The sequence below is a fragment of the Oncorhynchus mykiss genome, chromosome 18, assembly GCF_013265735.2.
Source record: "Oncorhynchus mykiss isolate Arlee chromosome 18, USDA_OmykA_1.1, whole genome shotgun sequence".
Taxonomy (NCBI): Eukaryota; Metazoa; Chordata; class Actinopteri; order Salmoniformes; family Salmonidae; genus Oncorhynchus; species Oncorhynchus mykiss.
This window is the reverse complement of record NC_048582.1, coordinates 38,608,639-38,632,178: the sequence shown is the minus strand read 5'-3', so window position 1 is coordinate 38,632,178 and position 23,540 is coordinate 38,608,639. Positions and strand designations below refer to the sequence as shown.

The following is a 23,540-nucleotide window of genomic DNA, read 5'->3' as shown; positions in this document are numbered from 1 at the left end:
GAATTTACAGTATGCACTCACCACTCAGCCCCTCGCTTTCATCCCGTCATCAACTCTGATCCACCCAATGTCCCTTCAACCCAGCAATCTCCACTCCGTTTAGCTCACTCCCCATCAAACAGCAGTTCCGCAAATGATGTCCACCAATTAGTTTGAATCATCCCGATTTCGGAGAGGGGCTGGAAGAGTGAAGTGGGCGAATGAAAAATAATTTAATTTGGGTTTTAGTCTAGTGGCGCACATGCATGTATGTGCAAACTAAAAATATATATGCGGTATATAACACAGACTCACTGTACTGGAGTTACAGATGTGTCGCCAGCCCTCTTGTGGCCATTTGTAATAACTACCATCACTATGATGCGAATTGAGACAAGTGTTGATTGCGCATAGACCATACGCCTCATTCAAAGAGATAACAGGCATTGATGGAGACGCCTTAAAACATAAGCAATGCCAACAAAGAGAGAATTTGCAGATACTGTAGTCAGAGCTGAGCTCTCAGGAATTAAATCATTTTATTTCTCAAATGTGTACTGTCACAGTTTACATCACAGCCTTGACATACACAATAAAATAAAGATTGATCATACAAAATGTAATTATAATAGTAGCTATGATAACATTTATCGTAGCTATACTAATACACTTGCACTACGATTCAGATCAATTCATTTGTTGACTTCCAGTCCCACTGTCATTTCGCTTCACGTTTTGTGCGCCGTCTTGTTGTACTTCGAACGTTTCGTTTGAGGCCAAAGAAGGAATGCAAAAATACAGAATGACAAGCATCCAATAGGCCTTACGATGAAAACTCACTGAATAGATGTACATTAACAGTACTGTATGCATGGAATGTTGTCTTTCAATACAAATATTTGACAAAAAAAAAAAAACTTTCAACTGACAGATAGCTTCGCAGGACAGAAAAAAAGGATGACAAATCCAGCTTTCATTTGTATACAATGTGTTTGTTCCCGAACACAAGAAAATAAGTAGACATATACATGTGTATAAAATGATAAAAGGGAAATAAAGCCACTATTGGTTAATGGATGATAATGTGGATGATTAGGGTTCTATCCAATTGGATATGACCTTTTCCAACCAAAGTCACTGTTCCAACTCAAGAAACCCACGGGAAAATGACAACTTTGATGTTTGCTGTCAGTAATGTCATATGAATGAATTTGAATATGGCTCTAGTTTGTTTTCCGAAAGTGTCTGTTGGAGGCCAAGTGTTCAAGAAACAAACAAATTGTTTAATAAATAAATAATACAATAAATAGGATAATAAATTAATTTAAAAAATACAATAGAACTTTAAAAATGACTTTAAAAAGTTACTGTTGTTATGCTTACTTTTGCTGAAGGACCTCCCCTCATCTTCACACAAAACATGCCCGCTCACACACACACTTCCTGAAAGCGTCTCTACTAGCATCCTGTTTTTTATGGGTACGTGTCCCACTGTAGGCTTTTGTAATGATTGTACAAATATTGCTATCAGGTCTTCTTAACCCTCCGTCCATCTTTCTCAGAGCCTTTTGAGTCAAGCATAAAGAACGCGAGCATTGATAATAACCTGGTCAGCGTAACTGAAAACGAACAACACAAGAGCAAAATCACACAAGTTCCCCACTCTTGAAAGAACCTAAATAAAAATCGAAATCAACCAAAATGGAATGTTTTTCCATGAAAAATAATTTCAAAATACTTATATTTTGCCTTGCTTAATTTCTTACATATCGTTGCATACACCTAAATTGGACATGTACATTATATTAACCATTGTAGATATTGGGGTTGAGGAAGGTGAGCTGGGCAGGTTGTAGCTTTTCAAAAAAGGAAAGGATTGTTGTTCTGTTGAAGAGGCTCTCCCATCCCAGTGTCCAAAACCATGTGTGGCTGCAAAGGGACCCCGCGTCCCATTGGAGGAGTGGAAGCTCCCAAGTGGGCCACTGCAGAGTGACCTGCCTGAGGAATCACCCCCAGACAATTGGGTTGTACCATCACAGCTCCAAAACAGGGGGGTGCCATCTGAGGACCCATTGCAGGCATAGCCAGGCCAGGACGAGGCATGCCCAGGGAATGGGATGATAGCTGGGATAAAGGAGTCCCCAGCATGGGGTTGGGGGACCGAAAGCTGGGGTGGGTAACACCGTAGGACATAGCGGTGGAACCAAAAAGGCTGGAGTTTGGGGGGATTGTAGTACGAGACACGCCAGCAATGGACGTGACTCTGCCCATAGGGCCTGGGCCTTGTGAAACGCCTGGGAAATTAGGAAAGGCAAAAGAAATGTGGCAAGAGAGGGAGGAGGAGGGATACACAGTACAAAGCATTCCAAGAGAGTGTAGAACAGAGGGAGGAGTGAAAAGGTTACATATTTAAAATATATACAGTACCAGTCAAGTTTGGACACACCTACTCATTCCAGGATTTTTCTTTATTGGACTATTTTCTACATTGTAGAATAATAGTGAAGACATCAAAACGATGAAATAACACATATGGAAACATGTAGTAACCAAAAAAAAGTGTTAAACAAATCAAAATATATTTTATATTTGAGATTCTTCAAAGTAGCCACGCTTTGCCTTGATGACAGCTTTGCATACTCTTGGCATTCTCTCAACCAGCTTCATGAGGTAGTCACCTGGAATGCATTTCAATTAACAGGTGTGCCTTGATCAAAGTCATTTTGTGGCATTTCCTTTCGTCTTAACGTGTTTGAGACAATCAGTTGTGTTGTGTCAAGAACTTTGAAAGTTTCTTCAAGTGCAGTCGCAAAAAACCATCAAGCGCAATGATGAAACTGGCTCTCATGAGGACCGCCACAGGTGTGGGGGTGCTTTGCTGGTGACACTGTCAGTGATTTATTTAGAATTCAAGGCACACTTTACCAGCATGGCTACCACAGCATTCTGCTGTGATACGCCATCCCATCTGGTTTGCGCTTAGGGGTACTATCATTTGCTTTTCAATAGGACAATGAACCAACACACCTCAGGCTGTGTAAGGGCTATTTGACCAAGAAGAAGAGTGATGGAGTGCTGCATCAGATGACCTGGCCTCAACAAATCACACAACCTCAACCCAATTGAGATGGTTTGGGATGAGTTGGACCACAGAGTGAAGGAAAAGCAGCCAACAAGTGCTCAACATATGTGGGAACTCCTTCAAGACTGTTAGAAAATCATTCCAGATGAAGCTGGTTGAGAGAATGCCAAGAGAGTGCAAAGCTGTCATCAAGGCAAAGGGTGGCTACTTTGAAAAATCTAAAATATATCATATATTTTGATTTGTCTGTCACTTTTTTGGGTTACTACATGATTCTATATGTGTTATTTCATAGTTTTGATGTCTTCACTATTATTCTACAATGTAGAAAATAGTAAAAATAAAGAAAAACCCTTGAATGAGTAGGTGTGTCCAAACTTTTGACTGGTACTGTAAGTGACTACAACTACCGATGCTGACCCACACAACAGTTATCCACTATAGGGGTAGGAAGACCTAGTCAAAACACTGAATCACAAGCACTGCTTTAAATGAATGGATAAATATATATTCCCTCTCTCTCTCCCCTGGTCTCTCTTTCATTTACCCGTCCTTACTTTGTTGCTTGGCAAGGACGTTGAGGGGGGGTTGTTTGGGTTCGGAGGAGAGGAGTGAGTCCATGTTCACGAGTGAAGCTCCTGCGCCAAGGAACGAAGCTGGCGATTTGTTGTTTTCGTCTGCGGCGGCTCCATTGTCTGTAGAGAGAGAGGAAAATATTATTGTGATATACAATAAGAGATCTTGAAGATTTCGCCAAACCCTAGAGGAATCATTGCCTATGGGTGGGAAGTATAAATATGAGCAAGGATGGGTTTCACCAGACAAGGATGTGTTAAGTATTGTTGTTGGAGACAGACAGAGGGAAGACAGATGGAGTGCTTGCACACAAAGAAAAACATGAATGGAATCTGTGAGCGTAACCAAACATGCTTGACTGAAAAAGGGAATACAGCGTTTAACTAAGGGACTTAGGAATCAAAAAAAAAACATCTTACCCCAGGACACATCAATTGCCGACTAGCCCAGAGAAAGAAAACGGAGCACTCAGATATCTGCATGCAAGGATGTTTGAGGCTTATTGCCAGGACAAAAAGACAGGCTTACATTGCGGCGTGTGTCAGACGCCTTCCTCAGAGCTTGGAGCTTTTTCGCCTTTAGGAAGCATACATTACTACAGTACATTACCTGTGCCATTACTTGGAGCTCCCCATGGGTCAGAGTTCATAGTGTCTGTGGTGGTGGAAGCTCCTCCATCTCCCCAGGGGTCACTTGTCGATGCTGTGTCTGTGGGAGCAGCAGTTGCACCCCAAGGGTCACTGGCGGTGGGCGGATTCGATGCTGGAGGAAAGGGGAACGGGTTAACTTTAGGATTGAGCCAAAATCTGTATTAAGAGCATGTGTGATGATGTCACAAGGTTATAACCGTTACCAGTAGTTCACCAACTACTACTCAGACAGAGTTCACCATTCTGTATACATCTGGCCCTTCTTTGGAGACTATGTTAACTAACCTCCAACCGAGCTTCAATGCCATACAACACTCCCTCCGTGGCCTCCAAATTCTCTTAAACGCTAGCAAAACCAAATGCATGCTTTTCAACCGTTCACTGCCCGCACCCGCCTGCCCGACTAGCATCACTACTCTGGACAGTTCTGACCTAGAATACGTGGACAACTACAAATACCTAGGTGTCTGGCTAGACTGTAAACTCTCATTCCAGACTCATATCAAACATCTCCAATCCAAAATCAAATCTAAAATCGGCTTCGCAACAAAGCCTCCTTCCCTCACGCCCCCAAACTTACCCTATTAAAACTGACTATCCTACCGAACCTCGACTTCGGGCGATGTCATCTACAAAATAGCTTCCAATACTCTACTCAGCAAATTGGATGGAGTCTATCACAGTGCCATCCGTTTTGTTACCAAAGCGCCTTATACCACACACCATTGCGACCTGTATGCTCTAGTCGGCTGGCCCTCGCTACATATTCGTCGCCAGACCCACTGGCTCCAGGTCATCTACAAGTCTATGCTAGGTAAAGCTCCGCCTTATCTCAGCTCACTGGTCACGATAACAACACCCAGTCGTAGCACGCGCTCCTGCAGGTATATCTCACTGGTCATCCCCAAAGTCAACACCACATTTGGCCGCCTTTCCTTCCAGTTCTCTGCTGCCAGTGACTGGAACGAATTGCAAAAATCGCTGAAGCTGGAGACTTACATTTCCCTCACTAACTGCAGCTGTACATAGTCCATCTGTAAATAGCCCACCACAATCTACCTACCTCACCGCAATATTGTTTTTATTTACTTTGCTGCTCTTTTGCAGACCAGAATCACTACTTACACACCATCATCTGCTCATCTATCACTCCAGTGTTAATCTGCTAAATTGTAATTACTTTGCTACTATGGCCAATTTATTGCCATACCTCCTCATGCCATTTGCACACACTGTATATAGACTTTGTTTTTTTCCTATTGTGTTATTGACTGTACGCTTGTTTATTCCATGTAACTCTGTGTTGTCAGTGTTGTTGTTTCTGTCGCACTGCTTTGCTTCATCTTGGCCAGGTCGCAGTTGTAAATGAGAACTTGTTCTCAACTAGCTTACCTGATTAAATAAAGGTGAAATAAAAATAACCATTACTCCTTACCTGGTGGTCCCCATGCGTCATCATCAGCCTTCGAGCCATCGCCAAATGGATCTGCGGGGGGAGAGGCAGCTGTGGTTCCCTCGTCTCCCCAGGGATCAGCCTTCTTTTCGGACGGTGGATTGGATGGAGCACCCCACGCATCTGAAGCCTCGGTTGGTGGACTGGATGGTGCCCTAAAAGGATCAGCACCTTTCGTTGGGGTATTCAATGGGGCCCCAAAAGGATCGGAATTGTCTTTTGGCATATTGGATGGTGCCGAAAATGGATCCTCTGTTGGTGCCCCAAACGGATCGGCTCCATCTTTAGACATATTAGATGGTCCTGAAAAGGGATCATCTTTTGGTGCCCCAAACGGATCAGAACCATCTTTTGGTGTATTGGATGGTGCTGAAAAGGGATCATCTTTTGGTGTATTGGATGGTGCTGAAAAAGGATCATCTTTTGGTCCCCCAAACGGATCAGAACCACCTTTTGGTGTATTGGATGGTGCTGAAAAGGGATCATCTTTTGGTGCCCCAAACAGATCGGAACCATCTTTTGGTGTATTGGATGGTGCTGAAAAGGGATCATCTTTTAGTGCCCCAAACAGATCGGAACCATCTTTTGGTGTATTGGATGGTGCTGAAAAGGGATCATCTTTTGGTGCCCCAAATGGATCAGCTTCAACTTTAGATGATGCATTGGATGGTGCAGAAAATGGATCAGAACCATCTATTGTAGCCGCAAAAGGATCTGAACCATCTGTTGGGGCACTGGCTGGTGCCGCAAAAGGATCTGCTTCTTCTGTTGTAGCATTAGATGGTGCACCCCATGCATCCTCGGTTGGAGCTTTGGATGATCCGCCCCATGCATCCTCGGATGGAGCTTTGGATGCAACCCCCCAAGGATCAGGAGCGGGTGTCTTGGCTGCTGCACCCCACGCATCCTCCTCTGATGGCGCATCTGCCCCGCAAAAGGCGTCAGCAACTTTTCCTGCTTTGGCGGCATCCTCCCACTCAAGCTCTTCCTTGGTCATCTTTGACTGCAATTACATAAGTGATTGGACAATCATGATGTCAAACACACATTTATTTGGTCGATGATCCAAAATTGTCCTAAGTGTACAATCATTTACTGAAGGCGTCTTTGAGTCCAAATAAAGGGAGAAATCAGACTATTGAAGTGTAAAACTAACCCTTCGTTCCTCCTCTTTTTTCTGGGCCTCTAGTCTCAGTTTTTCTTGCTTCTTTGCCTCAAAGCTGGCGGCGAGATCAGCCACAGACGGGATGTTGGCCAGGGAGGGGAGCCCGGTGGCTCCTGGGACATACACTGGCTTGTAGTTGGGGTCCTTGGGGTCGTTGGGGTCGTCCGAGGAGGCTGTGGGAAGAGCACGATAAGATATAGCATGATAAGATACATTATTATGTCAAGCAGGGTTGGGGGTCAATTCAGGTTTCAATTGAAGAAATTGCTTTCTGTGAGATTCTCCGGGAATGTTTTTAAGAGAAATGGGTCAAATGAAGTCTCTCAAATGTCGAGTCTGTGCTCTCTAATGCTCACCAGTGGCGTTCTTTGAGATCTTGTCTCTGGTCTTGAGCGCAGACTCTCGCTCTTCCTTTAGTTTCTCGTCGTCCTCCATAAGAACCAGTACTACCTTGGCCTTCTCCCTCACGTTCACCCCCTGTGAATGATAGCATGAGCAGACATTAGTACGTACCGCTAGACAGCTCTCTTTCCGGAGCACGGGGCTCCCTAAGTGTAAATGTGCCAAATTAGTATGGGAAAGCTTGATATCAGAAAAGAAGTGGTCAAGCACTGTGTTAGTTTAGATGTTAGTAGAGCCAGATATTTTCCAAGCCTCACTCACTTATTGGACTGGTTTCCCCCAGGCCAGTTTACACCTATTCCTGTTCGACAAAGCACTTTCACTGGAGATTTTCTGAATGTACTAATCATAAATGTTATGCTAGTTTTGTCATTTTTTATTAGGATCCCCATTAGCTAACGCCACAACGCTAGCTAATCTTCCTGGGGTCCAACACCAATTAACAAGACATTACAAACAACCACAAATCAAGACTTCACAAACATTCAACAAGTAGACAATACAGATAATTAAAATACCTGACAGGAAACACATTTAACATTCAGTTGATACTTTATACTTCCTGTCCAGTGATATGGTCTACCACATTCGATGTTCTTTTATTTTTTTCTTTAAGGTGGATTTACTTTTTGTCTGAGAAATATAGATTGGTAAAAAGTTCCATTTAGCTATAGCGCTACATAAAACTGTAGAGTTAAGGCTATTTGTCCTTGGCTTGAGTTGTTTTAGCTGCCCTGAATTTGCCTGTCTGGTTTGGTGGTTATGCGTGTGTTGCTAGTATGTACTAATTGGACTGAGAAATACTTTTTTATTTTTTTATTTTTTAAATATAGCATTCCTTAAGAAAATCAGAAGACTAGATTTTTTGTAACGTGAATCCATGAGAGATTCTGATGCATTTTAATATTATTCATTCGGTTAGAGCAATGAAGAGATAATCTGGAGATAAAAAGGTATGCCAATGGTAATTATGAATACGTAAATTCGCTCACAGTTCATTTCTCAAGTGGGGAGGCTTCAAAAGTAATACCTTGGAGATGGAACCTGCATTTCAGAGGAGTTGGTGGGACAAACATGCATTTAGCTTTAGTACCTGATCTTTCCCATCCTTGTCCTGGAAACGGAACTCTGTTAGCGCTTTCACAATGTAGATGTTGTCCTTCATCGTATTCAGAACGCGGTCTGAGCCCGTCTTTAACAGGTTCTCCAGCAGGGTCAACGACTGCAGTTGGGGGATGGGAGTAAAACAATTAAATAGGGAATCAAGACGATCATCCCCTAACTCCTTTAAAAACACTCTCTGAAACTTGATCCCTGCATGGAGCAATCATCAGAAGGAAAATAAATACAATCATTCAGAAAAATTTAAGATGGCACCATAGTGAAAGCCAAGATGTGCCAGAGAAATATGGCGAAGAGGGGAGCGTTTGTATGAAATTACAAGCGGATTGTAAAAGTTGAGAAAGATGACAAAACATACAGTACCAGTCAAAAGTTTGGACACACCCACTCATTGCAGGGTTTTTCTTTATTTTTTACATTGTAGAATAATAGTGAAGACATCAAAACTATGAAATAACACATATGAAATCATGTAGTAACCAAAAAAAAAGTGTAATTTGTGTAATTTCTTTCATTTTTAATGCGTTTGAGGCAATCAGTTGTGTTGTTCAGTTGTGTTGTGACAAGGTAGGGGTGGCATACAGAAGATAGCCCTATTTGGTAAAAGACCAAATCCATATTATTGCAAGAACAGCTCAAATAAGAAGAGAGAAACAACATCCCATCATTGTTTTAAGACATGAAGGTTAGTCAATCTGGGAAATTTCAAGAACTTCGAAAGTGCAGTCGCAGAAATCATCAAGACGGAACCGGCTCTCATGAGGACCGCCACAGGAAAGGAAGACCCAGAGTTACCTCTGCTGCAGGGGATAAGTTAATTAGTGTTACCAGCTTTAGAATTTGCAGTCCAAATAAATGCTTCACAGAGTTCAAGTAACAGACACATCTCAACATCAACTGTTCAGAGGAGACTGCGTGAATTCGGCCTTCATCGTCTATTTGCTGCAAAGAAACCACTACTAAAGGACACCAATAAGAAGAAGAGACTTGCATGGGCCAAGAAACACGAGCAATGGACATTAGACTGGTGGAAATCTGTCCTTTGGTCTGATGAGTCCAAAGTTAATAATTTTGGTTCCAACCGTTGTGTCTTTGTGAGAAGCGGAGTTGCTTGACCAGCAACACGTACCAGTATTGTGGAAAAACTCAATAAATATAACAATTCCTAAAGCATCTAATCCCTCTGTGCTGAATTACTACCGTCTTGTCGCCTTGACATCCTTAGTAATGAAATGCGTTAAGAAAATTGTGAAAAGTCATATTCTCAGCGTCACCCAGAAGCTCCTCGACCCATTTCAGTTTGCCTGTCAGCCCAGCAGAGGAGTTGATGATGCCATTCTTACCCTCCTCAACATGGTCTACAGACATCGACAGGGTGACAAATCACATGTCAGGGTTTTGTTTGTTGGCTTTTCTTCTGCCTCCAGCCTTACATTCTGGCAGAGACACATTTGGGACTTCTCCTTAGATGGTTTTGTGGCTGTTGGACTTCCTGAGCCAACGGTCACATTGGGTCATGGTGGATCCCCAAGTGTGGGACATGCGCACCACCAACACAGGCTCTCCTCAGGGATGTGTTTTGTCCCCACACCTGTACATCTTATACACTAATAGTTGTACTAGTTCCAATCCTGACAGACACCTCGTTAAGTTTGCTGATGACACTGCCTTGTTGCATGATGACAATGCCTGTTGCATGATGACGAGGAACACCATGGCCCGGTCCTAAATGAGAGTGGTGTGACCACACATGGTCCTCAATACCAATAAGACCAAAGAGATGTGTATAGACTTCAGGAAGCTTACAACACCTACCTCTGCAACATCTATCAGAGGTCAGAACATAGAGATTGTAAAGGAATACAAATATATGTGTGTCCTCTTGGACAATAAGCTTCAGTGGAGTAAATGTACAGACCTGATCTACAAAAAGAGTCAACAGAGACTGTACTTTCTCTAAAAGCTGGGATCTTTGAATGTTAATTGTACTATACTGACTCTGTTTTACAAATCTTTCATTGAGAGTATTTTAACTTTTTGTATTGTTTGTTGGTTTGGCAATGCCACTGTCAGCCAGAGAAATATGGTATTTGGAGTCAAACAGACAGGCCTGGATGAGATCTTTAAGGTCAGGGCCCTCCGCAAGGCTCACATGTAATTTTTGACCCAAGCGACCCCCTGTACCCGGACTTTAAACTACTCCCCTCTGGGCGCAGGTATAAAGCACCCCTCGGCAGGAAAAACAGAACTAGACAATAATTTGTGCCAGGTGTGATATCCCTCCTAAATAACTCAGGCTAATGTTCCCATCGACCCAGTAAGGCCAGCAGGCTAGTCTCTTTTTATTGGTGTGCAACCGATACGATAGTTTTGTTTTGTTATCTAAACGCCACTTTAACGTGTACATGACACTGCAACAAAATTTCTCCATGGGGACAATAAAGTCAGTAAAGTACGTGAACGGATGATCTACACATGTGTGGTTCCCACCGTGAAGCATGGAGGACGAGGTGTGATGGTGCTTTGCTGGTGACACTGTCAGTGATTTATTTAGAAATCAAGGCACACTTAACCAGCATGGCTACCACAGCATTTTGCAGCGATACACCATCCCATCTGGTGTGCGCTTAGTGGGATTATCATTTGTTTTTCAACAGGACAATGACCCTAAACACACCACCAGGCTGTGTAAAGGCTATTTTACCAAGGAGAGTGATGCATCAGATGACCTGGCCTTCAAAATCATCCGACCTCAACCCAATTGAGATGGTTTGGGATGAGTTGGACCACAGAGTGAAGGAAAAGCATCCATCAAGTGCTCAGCATATGTGGGAACTGCTTCAAGACTGTTGGAAAAGCATTCCTCATAAAGCTGGTTGAGAGAATGCCAAGAGTGTGCAAAGCTGTCATCAAGGCAAAGGCTGACTACTTTGAAGAATCAAAATATATTTTAGATTTGTTTAACACTTATTTTTGTTACTATATGATTAATTATGTGTTATTTCATAGTTTATTTGTCTTCCGTATTATTCTACAATGTAGAAAATAGTCAAAATAAAGAAAAACCCTTGACTGGTACTGTGTATGTCCGATGCCAATATAAATACTGTAGACGAAATGTATTTGTATCTGATTTGTGGCAAAAGAAACAAAATGAAGAAGAAAGTGTCAAATAATATAAAATAATATTTTCACAGTAAGAGGAATTATGTTTTTTTTAAATATTTTTTTATATATATCGGCTACATTGTAACAAAGCTCTCAACAACAAAAACCACCAACCTACTTGAATAAGATAACATAATATTACAGGAAACATGGACTGAACAGAAATATAAACGCACCATTCATATACAAAGGCTTGACATCGACATTGTCATCTCTGAAAGGTACCCACACTGAAGTGATTGATACCAGTAACTCAAACTCAATGCGTCATAGCAATCCACCCCACCAAAGACAAGATAAATAAATAATTTGATGTGACGGAAAAAGAGAGAGGTGGGGTTCTATCCAGCACTGGTTGATGAACTGAGCTGTTCAGCAGGATAGCTCATCAATTATTCAGAATAAAGTTTCAGAATAAAGAGTAAAGTATGCATACAGCCAGTGAGCCATACAGTACGAACAACTTTGACGTTATGATGAGTAGATGTACTAATCTGTAGATTGTGTATACAAGAATTTAATCTATCTAAATCTTTCGAACTATAAATATGTGTGATTATACCCCTTTTGGCCTCACCTTGTAGATGTGCCTCCAGTTCTTGTCGTCTTTGAGGCGTTTCCACAGCATGGTCATGATCTCGTTGCAGGCCACCACATTGTAGGTGAGGTCCGAGATGTCGGCCATCTGCGAGCTGGAGGGGCCCCAGGGGTCATTGGAGGTGGCCTCCCTCACCTGACAGGCATACAGCAGTGTTAACACAGATTATTTTCAAGACGGAGAACAAAGGCTCCCCTACTCGACCTAGATAGTTTGTGTGTATGCAACATTATGTAGACTACGTGTGCCTTTAATTTTTTTTTGTTATATAGTTCTGTCCTTGAGCTGTTCTTGTCTAATGATGTTCTGTATAATGTCATTCTGTAATATGTTTCATATTTTGTGTGGACCCCAGGAAGAGTAGTTGCTGCTTTTGCAACAGCTAATGGGGATCCTTATAAAATACCAAATACCATCCAGGCCTTCTGGCACCAAACTTGTACTATATAATTGTAGGAAAAGACTGGTGATAGAGTCACTGGTGTTACAGACAGGGGTAGCAGATGGAGGACTTACCCATGCTCTGCTACAGAGGGTGTGTCTTATTTCAGAACGATGCTGCAAAGGCACTTCAGAATGCTGACAGTGTCAACTGAACAGCAGGGGTGGCCATTCTTACCCTGCAAGGGCCAGTGTGGATGCAGGCTTTTGCCCGAGCCAAGCAGTACTAGCTCGATTCTGCTAAATTAAAGCCTTGATCCAGGACTGCATGTGTGCTACTAATTGGCTGGCACAAAAGCCTGAACCCACACTGGCCCTTGCAAGGTAAAACGACCCACCCGTGGTACAGCATTTAGAGTAGAGAAAGAGAGGGATAGAGTGAAGATGAAGGGAAGTAAGCAAGGTAGTATTGTGAGAGGAAGATGAGACAAATCAAGAGGAAGTCAGAGAACAAAAGGACAGAGAGCAAGAAAAGAGAGAGCGAAGGGTAAAGGAAAAGGGGGAAAGACGAGATGGAAAGTAAGTCATATCCTTTACCTTGACCTCAGCCTCAGAGAAGTTCTGAACAAGGTTCTTCAATTGTCGGCGTAGCATAGAGGACGTCATGGTGCCAGATGGGGTGTCTCAAACCACAAGGACCTAGTCAGTATAAAGACTAGTAAGAGCATGTACACACACCTTTCACTCATATATTAACCATGACGCTTCTGTCTTGCCTCGCGTAACACCAGACATGTATGTGTCTGTAACACAGGAGAAGCTGCTTGGCACTTAACCCAAATCATGCTGCTTATACCTCTGTTTACCTATTGAAATAAAACTGACTGTGGGTGATGTCAAAGAAGTGGGTCTCTCTTTCGATCTGCTCTCACTGGATGCTCATTCTGTTCGTCTCTCTCCACGACAACATTGGGTCCCAGCACACACAGATCTGGGAAAAAATGATCCTAAAAAGGGAGCAAAGCAATGACACAGCTATAGGCTATTGAAGAAGCAACTTCACATTGGCATGCCACTGGGCAACAAATTGTACCACCCAGTTATGCAATGGTTAGCTTTGTGGTTTTAAATGTAAATACCAAACAGAAAAATGCCAAAGGTAGCCTAGTAACTAGACATCGTCATGATTGTAACCAAATCAACACCATTCACGTTAGCAAAAAGGCTAAACTAGCTTAGTGGCTAGCTAGCTTCATGCAACGCCAATGTAATGCCGACAAATCCAGGATCTACAGTGCTACAGATTAGCTATGCACCCGAGTAGGCTACTGTCGATTTAGCATGCTACTTGGCAATATTCTTATTGAAGAACAGTAATTGCGATAGATCAACCAAGCTAGTGTCTGCATCACGATTCAGAACCATGGACAGCTACCGTAGCTAGCCAACGTCAGTGCATCTTCATGGCTGTCGAATGTTGTTTTCCTCCAAGCTTTAACGTAGCAAGCAATCTAACCAGTTAGCTATCAATGACAGCCGTCCAATAACAACGACAGCTTGGAAAATATAGTTTTGGTAAACTTCTAAGGACAACGGACACCTTTAAGATAACATGCTTCCAATGGGTATCCATTTTTCATATGATTTTGCGTGTATTTGAAAGGAATACGAACCTTCGGGATGCTTTCAGGGATCTGCAAAGAACTACAATTTCAGCTTCCGTCTGCAATCCGCACCTGACCTGTCTAAAAGAGCACTCCCCCTACTTAATAATCACGAGAACGTTACATTGTTGTCAAAAAAATTAAACAACGTGGCAATGATGTACCATTATCTCTATTGAGACTGAAACAAATACTATGTTTGCTTCTTTGTTTTGTCCACAAATGAACTGATTATTCTTGGGAACAGTCTTGCCTGTTTCTCATAAAGTATGTGTTTATTGAGCATTTTCTGGGTCTCAAAAGTATACATGAACAGCTGTTTGCCATATTTACCAATGCCATCTATTGGGTGCTTACACATCTAGCCTATTATACATATTATTGGAATAGGGATGCTGCCTTAAAACATTGGGGGATGTGCGCAGGGTCAATGCACCCATTGATGGAGCACAAACTCCGCTCTGGAATCCCCATCACGTCATCGCCGTATTGTGAGTATATAGGCCACTCGCAAAAACCGAAAGGAACTATAAATAAGCCACACATCAATTTAATTTACATCAAGATGTCGACCGAGGGCGAATACGAGTCGATCCTTTGCGTTAAACCCGATGTCAACGTTTATCGAATACCACCGAGGGCTACAAATCGTGGATACAGGTAAAATATAAAGGGTTGGCACATATTTGGGGTGATGGACAAAAAACCGCGGTGCCGGTGGTTCTATCTGTGGTCATAGTGCTGTGTGTCGTGCATCGTGTGTGTGCGCCTATCTGTCTGAGCGCTAAGTGGATGTTAACAGGAGTCGACGTGTGTTTAATATTTGTTTTGCGTAGGCCTACGACTCTCTAATTATTCCGCTCCATTGGTAATATTGATGTTACTCTCGCAAGGCTGGCACTATCAGTGCGGATGAATCGACAGTGAATGGGCATGATATGTGTATTTGCGTGTGCTGTTTATCAGCATAGTTTAACCATAAAATGTATTGACAGCAAATGTTATATGGATGTATATTAGGTGATAAATAGCCTGATATCATTGGGCCTATAATACAAGGCTCCCGATCATTCTACACCAGTCCTATTATGATAGTAAAATTGATTACAGAATAGCTCAAATAATGAAACCAATGTATATTAAAGGCATCTAAAGCGAACAGTGCCAGCTGCGAGAGAGAAAGTAGAGTAGTTTCAGCAGACTGCTGTTTTCAGTCTGGTTATATGTGTGTGGCCCAGTTAACTGTAGGCTAAATGGTTTTAATTGAAATTCTCTAAAACCGTACATTATCTGATATGCTATTAATTGGGGTTTGTGATCTTCATAATAGTCTTGCTTCCACCTTCAGGAACTATAAGAACAAGACAATTGGGTCAATTCAGAATTCTCTCCATATTGTACAGTACTATTTGTTACAAAAGCTGGCCTGAGAACAGTTGGAATAGGCACTGTTTACTGACCTTCTGACCTACTCCCTGTTTTGCCTTGTTATTGGCTACCTCTGACCTGGGTATTTCCTGTAGGGCAGCAGACTGGAAGCTGGATGTGCCCGATTGGTCAGGGCGCATGCGGATAACGGCGAAGGGGAAAGTGGCCTACATCAAACTGGAAGACAAAGTCTCAGGTGTGAGAGTCATGAAACCGTGTGTGTGTGTGTGTGTGTGTGTGTGTGTGTGTGTGTGTGTTGTGGCACAGGTGCCCCTTTGTCCCAACATTGCTCATCAGGGCCCTTTCAATGTACAGTGGGGAGAACAAGTATTTGATACACTGACGATTTTGCAGGTTTTCCAACTTACAAAGCATGTAGAGGTCTGTAATTTTTTATCATAGGTACACTTCAACTGTGAAGTTGAAAAAAAAATACAGAAAATCACATATGTATTTGATCACCTACCAACCAGTAAGAAATCCGGCTCTCACAGACCTGTTAGTTTTTCTTTAAGAATCCCTCCTGTTCTCCACTCATTACCTGTATTAACTGCACCTGTTTGAACTCGTTACCTGTATAAAAGACACCTGTCCACACACTCAATCAAACAGACTCCAACCTCTCCACAATGGTCAAGACCAGAGAGCTGTGTAAGGACATCAGGGATAAAATTGTAGACCTGCACAAGGCTGGGATGGGCTACGGGACAATGGGCAAGCAGCTTGGTGAGAAGGCAACAACTGTTGGCGCAATTATTAGAAAATGGAATAAGTTCAAGATGATGGTCAATCACCTTCGGTCTGGGCCTCCATGCAAGATCTCACCTCGTGGGGCATCAATGATCATGAGGAAGGTTAGGAATCAGCCCAGAACTACACAGCAGGACCTGGCCAATGACCTGAAGAGAGCTGGGACCACAGTCTCATAGAAAACCATTAGTAACACACTACGCCTTCATGGATTAAAATACTGCAGCGCACGCAAGGTCCCCCTGCTCAAGCCAGCGCATGTCCAGGCCCATCTGAAGTTTGCCAATGACCATCTGGATGATCCAGAGGAGGAATGGGAGGTCATGTGGTCTGATGAGACAAAAATAGAGCTTTTTGGTCTAAACTCCACTTGCCGTGTTTGGAGGAAGAAGAAGGATGAGTACAACCCCAAGAACACCATCCCAACCATGGAAGCATGGAGGTGGAAACATCATTCTTTGGGTATGCTTTTCTGCAAAGGGGACAGGACGACTGCACCGTATTGAGGGGAGGATGGGTGGGGCCATGTATCGCGAGATCTTGGCCAACAACCTCCTTCCCTCAGAAAAAGCATTGAAGATGGGTCGTGGCTGGGTCTTCCAGCATGACAACGACCCAAAACACACAGCCAGGGCAACTAAGGAGTGGCTCCGTAAGAAGCATCTCAAGGTCCTGGAGTGAAACCTGAAACCTGAAGGATCTGGAGAAGGTCTGTATGGAGGAGTGGGCCAAAATCCCTGCTGCAGTGTGTGCAAACCTGGTCAAGAACTACAGGAAACGTATGATCTCTGTAATTGCAAACAAAGGTTTCTGTACCAAATATTAAGTTCTGCTTTTCTGATGTATCAAATACTTATGTCATGCAATAAAATGCAAATTAATTACTTAAAAATCATACAATGTGATTTTCTGGAATTTTGTATTCCGTCTCTCACAGTTGAAGTGTACCTATGATAAAAATTACAGACCTCTACATGCTTTGTAAGTAGGAAAAACTGCAAAATCGGCAGTGTATCAAATACTTGTTCTCCCCACTGTAGCTAGTAAAATTAACTTCATACAGCATATCTGTGTGGTTTATTATTATGATTATGTGTTTCTCCTGCCATCCTGCAGGGGAGCTGTTTGCTCAGGCCCCTGTCACAGAGTATCCCGGCATCGCAGTTGAAACCGTAAGCGACTCCAGTCGCTACTTTGTCCTGCGAATACAGGATGACAATGGTGTGTGTATGAGTGAAAAACTCCTCACTGTGCGTTCATAGCTATGTCAGCCTTTTACACAAGTCATATAGTGTTATGTCAGCCTCCTTTAGCATGTTTTAGTACTCTCATCAGTCTATGTCAACATATTCTTTCTGATCACAGTGCGCTCATAGAGTTTGTCAGCTCTCCTCAAATGTACATTTACTCTACACTTACAGTACCAGTCAAAGGTCTGCACACACCGACTCATTCAAGGGTTTTTCTTTATTTTGACCATTTCTATCATGTAGAATAATAGTGAAGTCTTCAAAAACTATGACATAACACATATGGAATCATGTAGTAACCAAAAAAGTGTGAAAATAAAGGAAACCCTGGAATGAGAAGGTGTGTCTAAACTTTTGACTGGTCCTGCATGTCAGCTCGATGTCAATGAACTCATACAGCTATGTCAACCTACTCTCCCAGGCCGCAGTGCGTTTATTGGCGTTGGATTCGCGGACAGAGGGGACTCTTTTGACTTCAACGTGTCTTTGCAGGACCACTTTAAGTAAGTGATGGAAGGGGCCACTCCAAGGACAGTGTGACTGTCAAGGCACTCACACATTGCTGCTTCACCATCTCCCACTAATAACAAACACACGTACTGTGGTCTGTCTGCAGCAGAAGTTGCCAGCCAAAACAACGTGTCATTGAGTTCGCTTGTTCCAGATGCTGCAGTTTTCAAAACAGCTGATGTTACAGTGCTTTTTCCTGTGTCAGTGCAGTCAATATTGTGTGTGTTACAGGTGGGTGAAACAAGAGAATGAGATCAGCAAAAACCCTAAGGGGGCAGCTTTGGGACCAAAGCTGGACTTGGGATTTAAAGACGGACAAACCATCACCCTAAATATTGGGGTAAAGACCTAGCACAATTGAACTAGATCATTCTTGTAGAAATTGTATAACAAAATCTATTTGGGATTGTTTGGGATTGGCCATTTGGCTTTTCCCCAACACCAATATTCCTTCAGAATTCCAATCTTTTTTTCTCTCTCATCCTTTCTCTCTTCAAGCAAGGCAAAAAGAGGGATAAGCCACGTCCACAGGGGGCAGGTGGGCTCGGTCTCCTACCGCCGCCACCAAAAGGAAAGATGGCTCCTCCTCCTTCCTCTGCCTTCTCCAATCACAACACTGTGCCTCAAACAGGAGGCTCAGATACGGGTACACCAGTTAAAACTCTCAATAAAGCCTTGATAAACTTCTCTATAGCTAAATAAAGCTTTGATTGGTAAACTACATGGCCACATTAGTGGATTCGGCTATTTCAGCCACTCCCGTTGCTGACAGGTGTATAAAATCGATCACACAGCCATACAATCTCCATAGACAAACATTGGCGGTAGATTGGCCCGCAGTATGACTTTCAACGTAGCACCTTCAAAGGATGCCACCTTACCAACAAGTCAGTTGGTCAAATTTCTGCCCTGCTAGAGCTGCCCCGGTCAACTATAAGTGCTGTTATTGTGAAGTGGAAATGTCTAGGAGCAACACTGGCTCATCCGCGAGGTGGTAAACCACACAAGCTCACAGAACTGGACCGCCGAGTGCTGAACCACCTAGCACATAAAAATCGTCTGTCCTCGGTTGCAACACTCGCTACCGAGTTCCAAACCGCCTCCTGGAAGCAACGTTAGCACAAGAACTGTTCATGGGGAGCTTCATGAAATGGGTTTCCATGGCCGAGCTGCCTCACAAAAGCCTAATATCACCATGCGCAATGCCCAGTGTCAGCTGCAGTGGTTTAAAACTGGACAGAATTGAAGCAGTGGAAAGGCGTTCTCTGGGGTGATGAATCACGCTTCACCATCTGGCAGTCCGACGGACAAATCGGAGTTATAGCGGATGCCAGGAGAACGCTAACTGCCCCAATGCATAGTGGAGGAGTAATAATGATCTGGGGCTGCTTTTCACGGTCCGGGCTAGGCCCATTCGTTCCAGTGAAGGGAAATCTTAACGCTACAGCATACAATGGTATTCTAGACGATTCTGTGCTTCCTATTTTGTGGCAACAGGTTGGGGAAGGCCCTTTTCTGTTTCAGCATGACAATGCCCCTGTGCACAAAGTGAGATCCATACGGAAATGGTTTGTTGAAATCGGTGTGGAAGAACTTGACTGGCCTGCACAGAGCCCTGACCTCAACTCCATTGAACACCTTTTGGGATGAATTGGAACACCGACTGCGAGCCAGGCCTAATCGCCCAACATCAGTGCCCGACCTCACTAATACTATCGTTGCTCATTGGAAGCAAGTCTCCACAGCAATGTTCCAACATCTAGTGGGAAGCCTTCCCAGAAGAGTGGAGGCTGTTATAGCAGACAAACTCCATATTAATGCCCATGATTTTGAAATGAGATGTCTGATGAACATGTCGTGTCCCTGTAGTATAGCTTTTGGCCATGTAGTGTAGCTTTGATTGTTCATTTTCTCTCTCTGTCTCTCTCTCTCTGTCGTCTGTCTCTCTCTCAATTCAAAGGGGCTTTATTGGCATGGAAAACATGTTACCATTGTTTATTTCACTTGCTTTGGCAATCACAAATTAACATAAACATAAACACAAACATTTCACAAGTTTCTCTCTCTCTCTCTCTCTCTCTAGGCTGTTTGCTAGATCTGGACAGTAGTAACTCCAACACTGTGGTCCAATCATCCAACCCCAGCAGTGATCTTTGGGGAGACTTCTCCTCTCCTGCAAGGTAACTTGTTAGAACTGTCTGTGACGGAGCTTATTTGAGCTTTTCGTGTCTTGTTATGCTATGACATACTGATATACTGTCATACCAGCATTGCTGTGAGTCAATCAGACTGTAAAAAAATAGTCTCTTTATCTTCAGTTTGCTCCCTCCAACATCGCGACAAGAGCACACGCCGAATTGGGGCCAGTTTTGAGTCCACATCATCGCCTTTCTCATTGGCCTCCACCGCTGAACGCAACGCCTCCCTCCGTCGCTACAAACACAGTCAAAGCAAACTTTCCAAGAGACGAAGAACACCATGCACGTCTAGAAAGTCTTCATCAAATCTAAGAATGGACGTACACTACAATCTCCTCCCAAAGTAAAAAGAAAAAATAAGAATAATAAAGTAATATTCGGGATAATAATGCAAATATTCAATATTTGGTCATATGAGCTTTATGGTAGGTCTGCAATATATCCTAAGGGCTATGATGATAGGATGTTCAGTAGCAGCAATTTTACAGTACTGTTTTTTACCCGGCAACCTCTTGTTAATCTTTACCTAAACATCCCTACATACTTGCTTTTTAGAGAGGGGAACCCATAGGGAATGACAATCTTTCCCATAGGGTTTTCCTCTGCTCATAATAGGGAACAGCATTCGTAGTAAATAATTGTGAAAAGGAATGGCTCAGACACTCGCCCAATTTTTTTCTCCCTCCCCCGTTCTCCTCAGTGTGCAATCGTTCACTCCCCCTCAATGATTTTAAAGCTTTGGATGAGCGTATGCATTGGCTGGAGGGAATCGATCATATTCCTTATGATTGCATGCAAACTATAGGCTTTTTTTGGGAGAAGGGGGAGAACCGGAATAGGGCTCATATTGATGAACTTATCTGTTTCCATTGTACTGACTGCCTCACACTTGGCCTGTTTTAAAGAGGGAAGAGCATGTATTCTTGTTAACTTTGCTGCAGAGGACTTGACACAGCCCTCTACAGTCCATTTGTAAGTAAGTAGTTGTGATGTAGTGTACATTGGATGAAAATGGGTGAAAATTCCTACTTGTAATGAAAAGAACATACAGTTGAAGTCGGATGTTTACATACACCTTATATTTGGCTAAGTTTTTCACAATTCCTGACATTTACTCCTAGTAAAAATTCCCTGTCTTAGGTCAGTTAGGATCACCACTTTATTTTAAGAATGTGAAATGTCAGTATAATAGTAGAGAATTATTTATTTCAGCTTTTATTTCTTTCATCACATTCCCAGTGGATCAGAAGTTTACATACACTCAATTAGTATTTGGTTTTGTTGCCTTTAAAGTTTTTTACTTGGGTCAAATGTTTCGGGTAGCTTTCCACAAGCTTCCCACAATAAGTTGGGTGAATTTTGGCCCATTCTTCTTGACAGAGCTATTGTAACTGAGTCAGGTTTGCAGGCCTCCTTGCTTGCACACGCTTTTTCAGTTCTGCCCACATATTTTCTATAGGATTGAGGTCAGGGCTTTGTGATGGCCACTCCAATACCTTGACTTTGTTGTCCTTAAGCCATTTTGCCACAACTTTGGAAGTATGCTTGGGGTCATTGTCCATTTGGAAGAACCATTTGCAAACAAGCTTTAACTTCCTGACTGATATCTTGAGGTGTTGCTTCAATATTTCCACATAATTTTATTTCGTCATGCGATCTATTTTGTGAAGTGCACCAGTCCCTCCTGCAGCAAAGCACCCCCACAACATGATGCTGCCACCACCATGCTTCACGGTTGGGATGGTGTTCTTTGGCTTGCAAGCCTCCCCCTTTTTCCTCCAAACATAACAATGGTCATTATGGCCAAACAGTTCTATTTTTGTTTCATCAGAGCAGAGGACATTTCTCCAAAAAATACGATCTTTGTCCCCATGTGCAGTTGCAAACAGTAGTCTGGCTTTTTATGGCGGTTTTGGAGCAGTGGCTTCTTCCTTGCTGATCGGCCTTTCAGGTTATGTCGATATAGGACTCGTTTAACTGTAGATATAGACACTTTTGTACCTGTTTACTCCAGCATCTTCACAAGGTCCTTTGCTGTTGTTCTGGGATTGATTTGCACTTTTCGCGCCAAAGTACGTTCATTTCTAGGAGACAGAATGTGTCTCCTTCCTGAGCAGTATAACAGTTGCGTGATCCCATGGTGTTTATACTTGCGTACTATTGTTGGTACAGATGAACGTGGTACCTTCAGGCGTTTGGAAATTGTTCCCAAGGATGAACCAGACTTGTGGAGGTCTACAATTCTTTTTCTGAGGTCTTGGCTGATTTCTTTTGATTTTCCCATGATGTCAAGCAAAGAAGCACTTGAAATGTCAAGGTAGGCCTTGAAATCCATCCACAGGTTCACCTCAAATTGACTTAAATTATGTCAATTAGCCTATCAGAAGCTTCTAAAGCCATGACATAATTTTCAGGAATTTTCCAAGCTGTTTAAAGGCACAGTCAAATAAGTGTATGTAAACTTCTGACCCACTGGAATTGTGATACAGTGAATTATAAGTGAAATAATCTGTCTGTAAACAATTGTTGGACAAATGACTTGTGTCATGCACAAAGTAGATGTCCTAACCGACTTGCCAAAACTATAGTTTGTTAACAAGAAATTTGTGGAGTTGAAAAACAAGTTTTAATGAATCCAACCTAAGTGTATGTGAACTTCCGACTTCAACTGTAGGTGTAAAACTAATGATATTCGCAAAAGTGCTTTTCAATGTTTAATTTGTATGAGTTTTAAAGAAGTAGCCTGGGATGCCAGATCTGTGTCCGCCTACTCCTCCAATCTGGCAACCAGGCTGTGAAGTGATGATTGTCTAACACAGAGTAATATGAATGTGTAACAACTGCAACTATTGTTGTCGAGGATGTGCTGTTGTACATCTTTGAACGCTGTTGTGATTGAATAAGTTGCCTCGTGTCAAAAGTGTTTGTTTACCTTCCCCAGAACACGGTTTCAGATGGCTCTGTCATTCCATAGCTACTGTAATTTCCCCAGACGCGTACTCATGATTTATTGCCTCAGTCGTCGTTACTCGTGACATCTGAAAGTGGCAATAAAAACCTTAAACGGGAGTCGTGCGTCTTTGTGCCTTCATATGGACGATGCATGGTAGAAAAGGTTAGACTTTGATGAAGAGGGTCAAAAAACGAAAGTAATTGCGTTAGTC

General features: G+C 42.7%; 2 protein-coding genes across 4 annotated transcripts; one reads left to right on the top strand and one right to left on the bottom strand.

Annotated features, from left to right (window-relative positions):
- Positions 1-484: 484 nt before the first annotated feature.
- Positions 485-14,377, bottom strand: LOC110496171 (epsin-1). Of its 3 annotated transcripts, none has more exons than XM_021571916.2 (11): positions 14,250-14,377; positions 13,443-13,583; positions 13,174-13,275; positions 12,175-12,330; positions 8,401-8,529; positions 7,262-7,382; positions 6,897-7,078; positions 5,723-6,743; positions 4,247-4,399; positions 3,619-3,756; positions 485-2,273 (listed from the first exon to the last, which is right to left on the bottom strand). In XM_021571916.2, exons 3-11 carry the CDS (start codon positions 13,240-13,242, stop codon positions 1,840-1,842), a joined length of 2,403 nt encoding a protein of 800 aa, XP_021427591.2. In that variant the 5' UTR covers positions 13,243-13,275; positions 13,443-13,583; positions 14,250-14,377; the 3' UTR covers positions 485-1,839. The 3 variants fall into 3 exon arrangements, with proteins under 3 accessions (XP_021427591.2, XP_021427592.2, XP_021427594.2); XM_021571917.2 differs by lacking the exon at positions 14,250-14,377 and adding an exon at positions 14,012-14,228; XM_021571919.2 differs by lacking the exon at positions 485-2,273 and adding an exon at positions 4,057-4,078 and having other exon boundaries at positions 3,621-3,756.
- A 228-nt stretch (positions 14,378-14,605) lies between these two features.
- On the top strand, positions 14,606-20,726 carry LOC110496170 (adaptin ear-binding coat-associated protein 1-like). Its single transcript, XM_021571915.2, has 8 exons — positions 14,606-14,900; positions 15,764-15,864; positions 17,535-17,639; positions 18,090-18,171; positions 18,410-18,518; positions 18,677-18,824; positions 20,262-20,358; positions 20,497-20,726. Exons 1-8 carry the CDS (start codon positions 14,656-14,658, stop codon positions 20,549-20,551), a joined length of 942 nt encoding a protein of 313 aa, XP_021427590.2. The 5' UTR covers positions 14,606-14,655; the 3' UTR covers positions 20,552-20,726.
- The last annotated feature ends 2,814 nt before the right edge of the window (positions 20,727-23,540 follow it).

What these genes read in the sequence shown, in the direction of transcription:
- LOC110496170 (XM_021571915.2), top strand. Translation starts at nt 14,656, where the DNA reads ATGTGCGCAGGGTCAATGCACCCATTGATGGAGCACAAACTCCGCTCT. An exon ending in TCTTTGCAGGACCACTTTAA is followed by an intron (nt 18,172 to 18,409) that starts GTAAGTGATGGA and finishes TGTGTGTTACAG; the next exon opens with GTGGGTGAAACAAGAGAATG. An exon ending in CCATCACCCTAAATATTGGG is followed by an intron (nt 18,519 to 18,676) that starts GTAAAGACCTAG and finishes TCTCTCTTCAAG; the next exon opens with CAAGGCAAAAAGAGGGATAA.
- LOC110496171 (XM_021571916.2), bottom strand. Translation starts at nt 13,242, where the DNA reads ATGACGTCCTCTATGCTACGCCGACAATTGAAGAACCTTGTTCAGAAC. An exon ending in AAAAAGAGGAGGAACGAAGG is followed by an intron (nt 6,744 to 6,896) that starts GTTAGTTTTACA and finishes ATGTAATTGCAG; the next exon opens with TCAAAGATGACCAAGGAAGA. An exon ending in CGTCCTTGCCAAGCAACAAA is followed by an intron (nt 2,274 to 3,618) that starts GTAAGGACGGGT and finishes CTAATTTCCCAG; the next exon opens with GCGTTTCACAAGGCCCAGGC.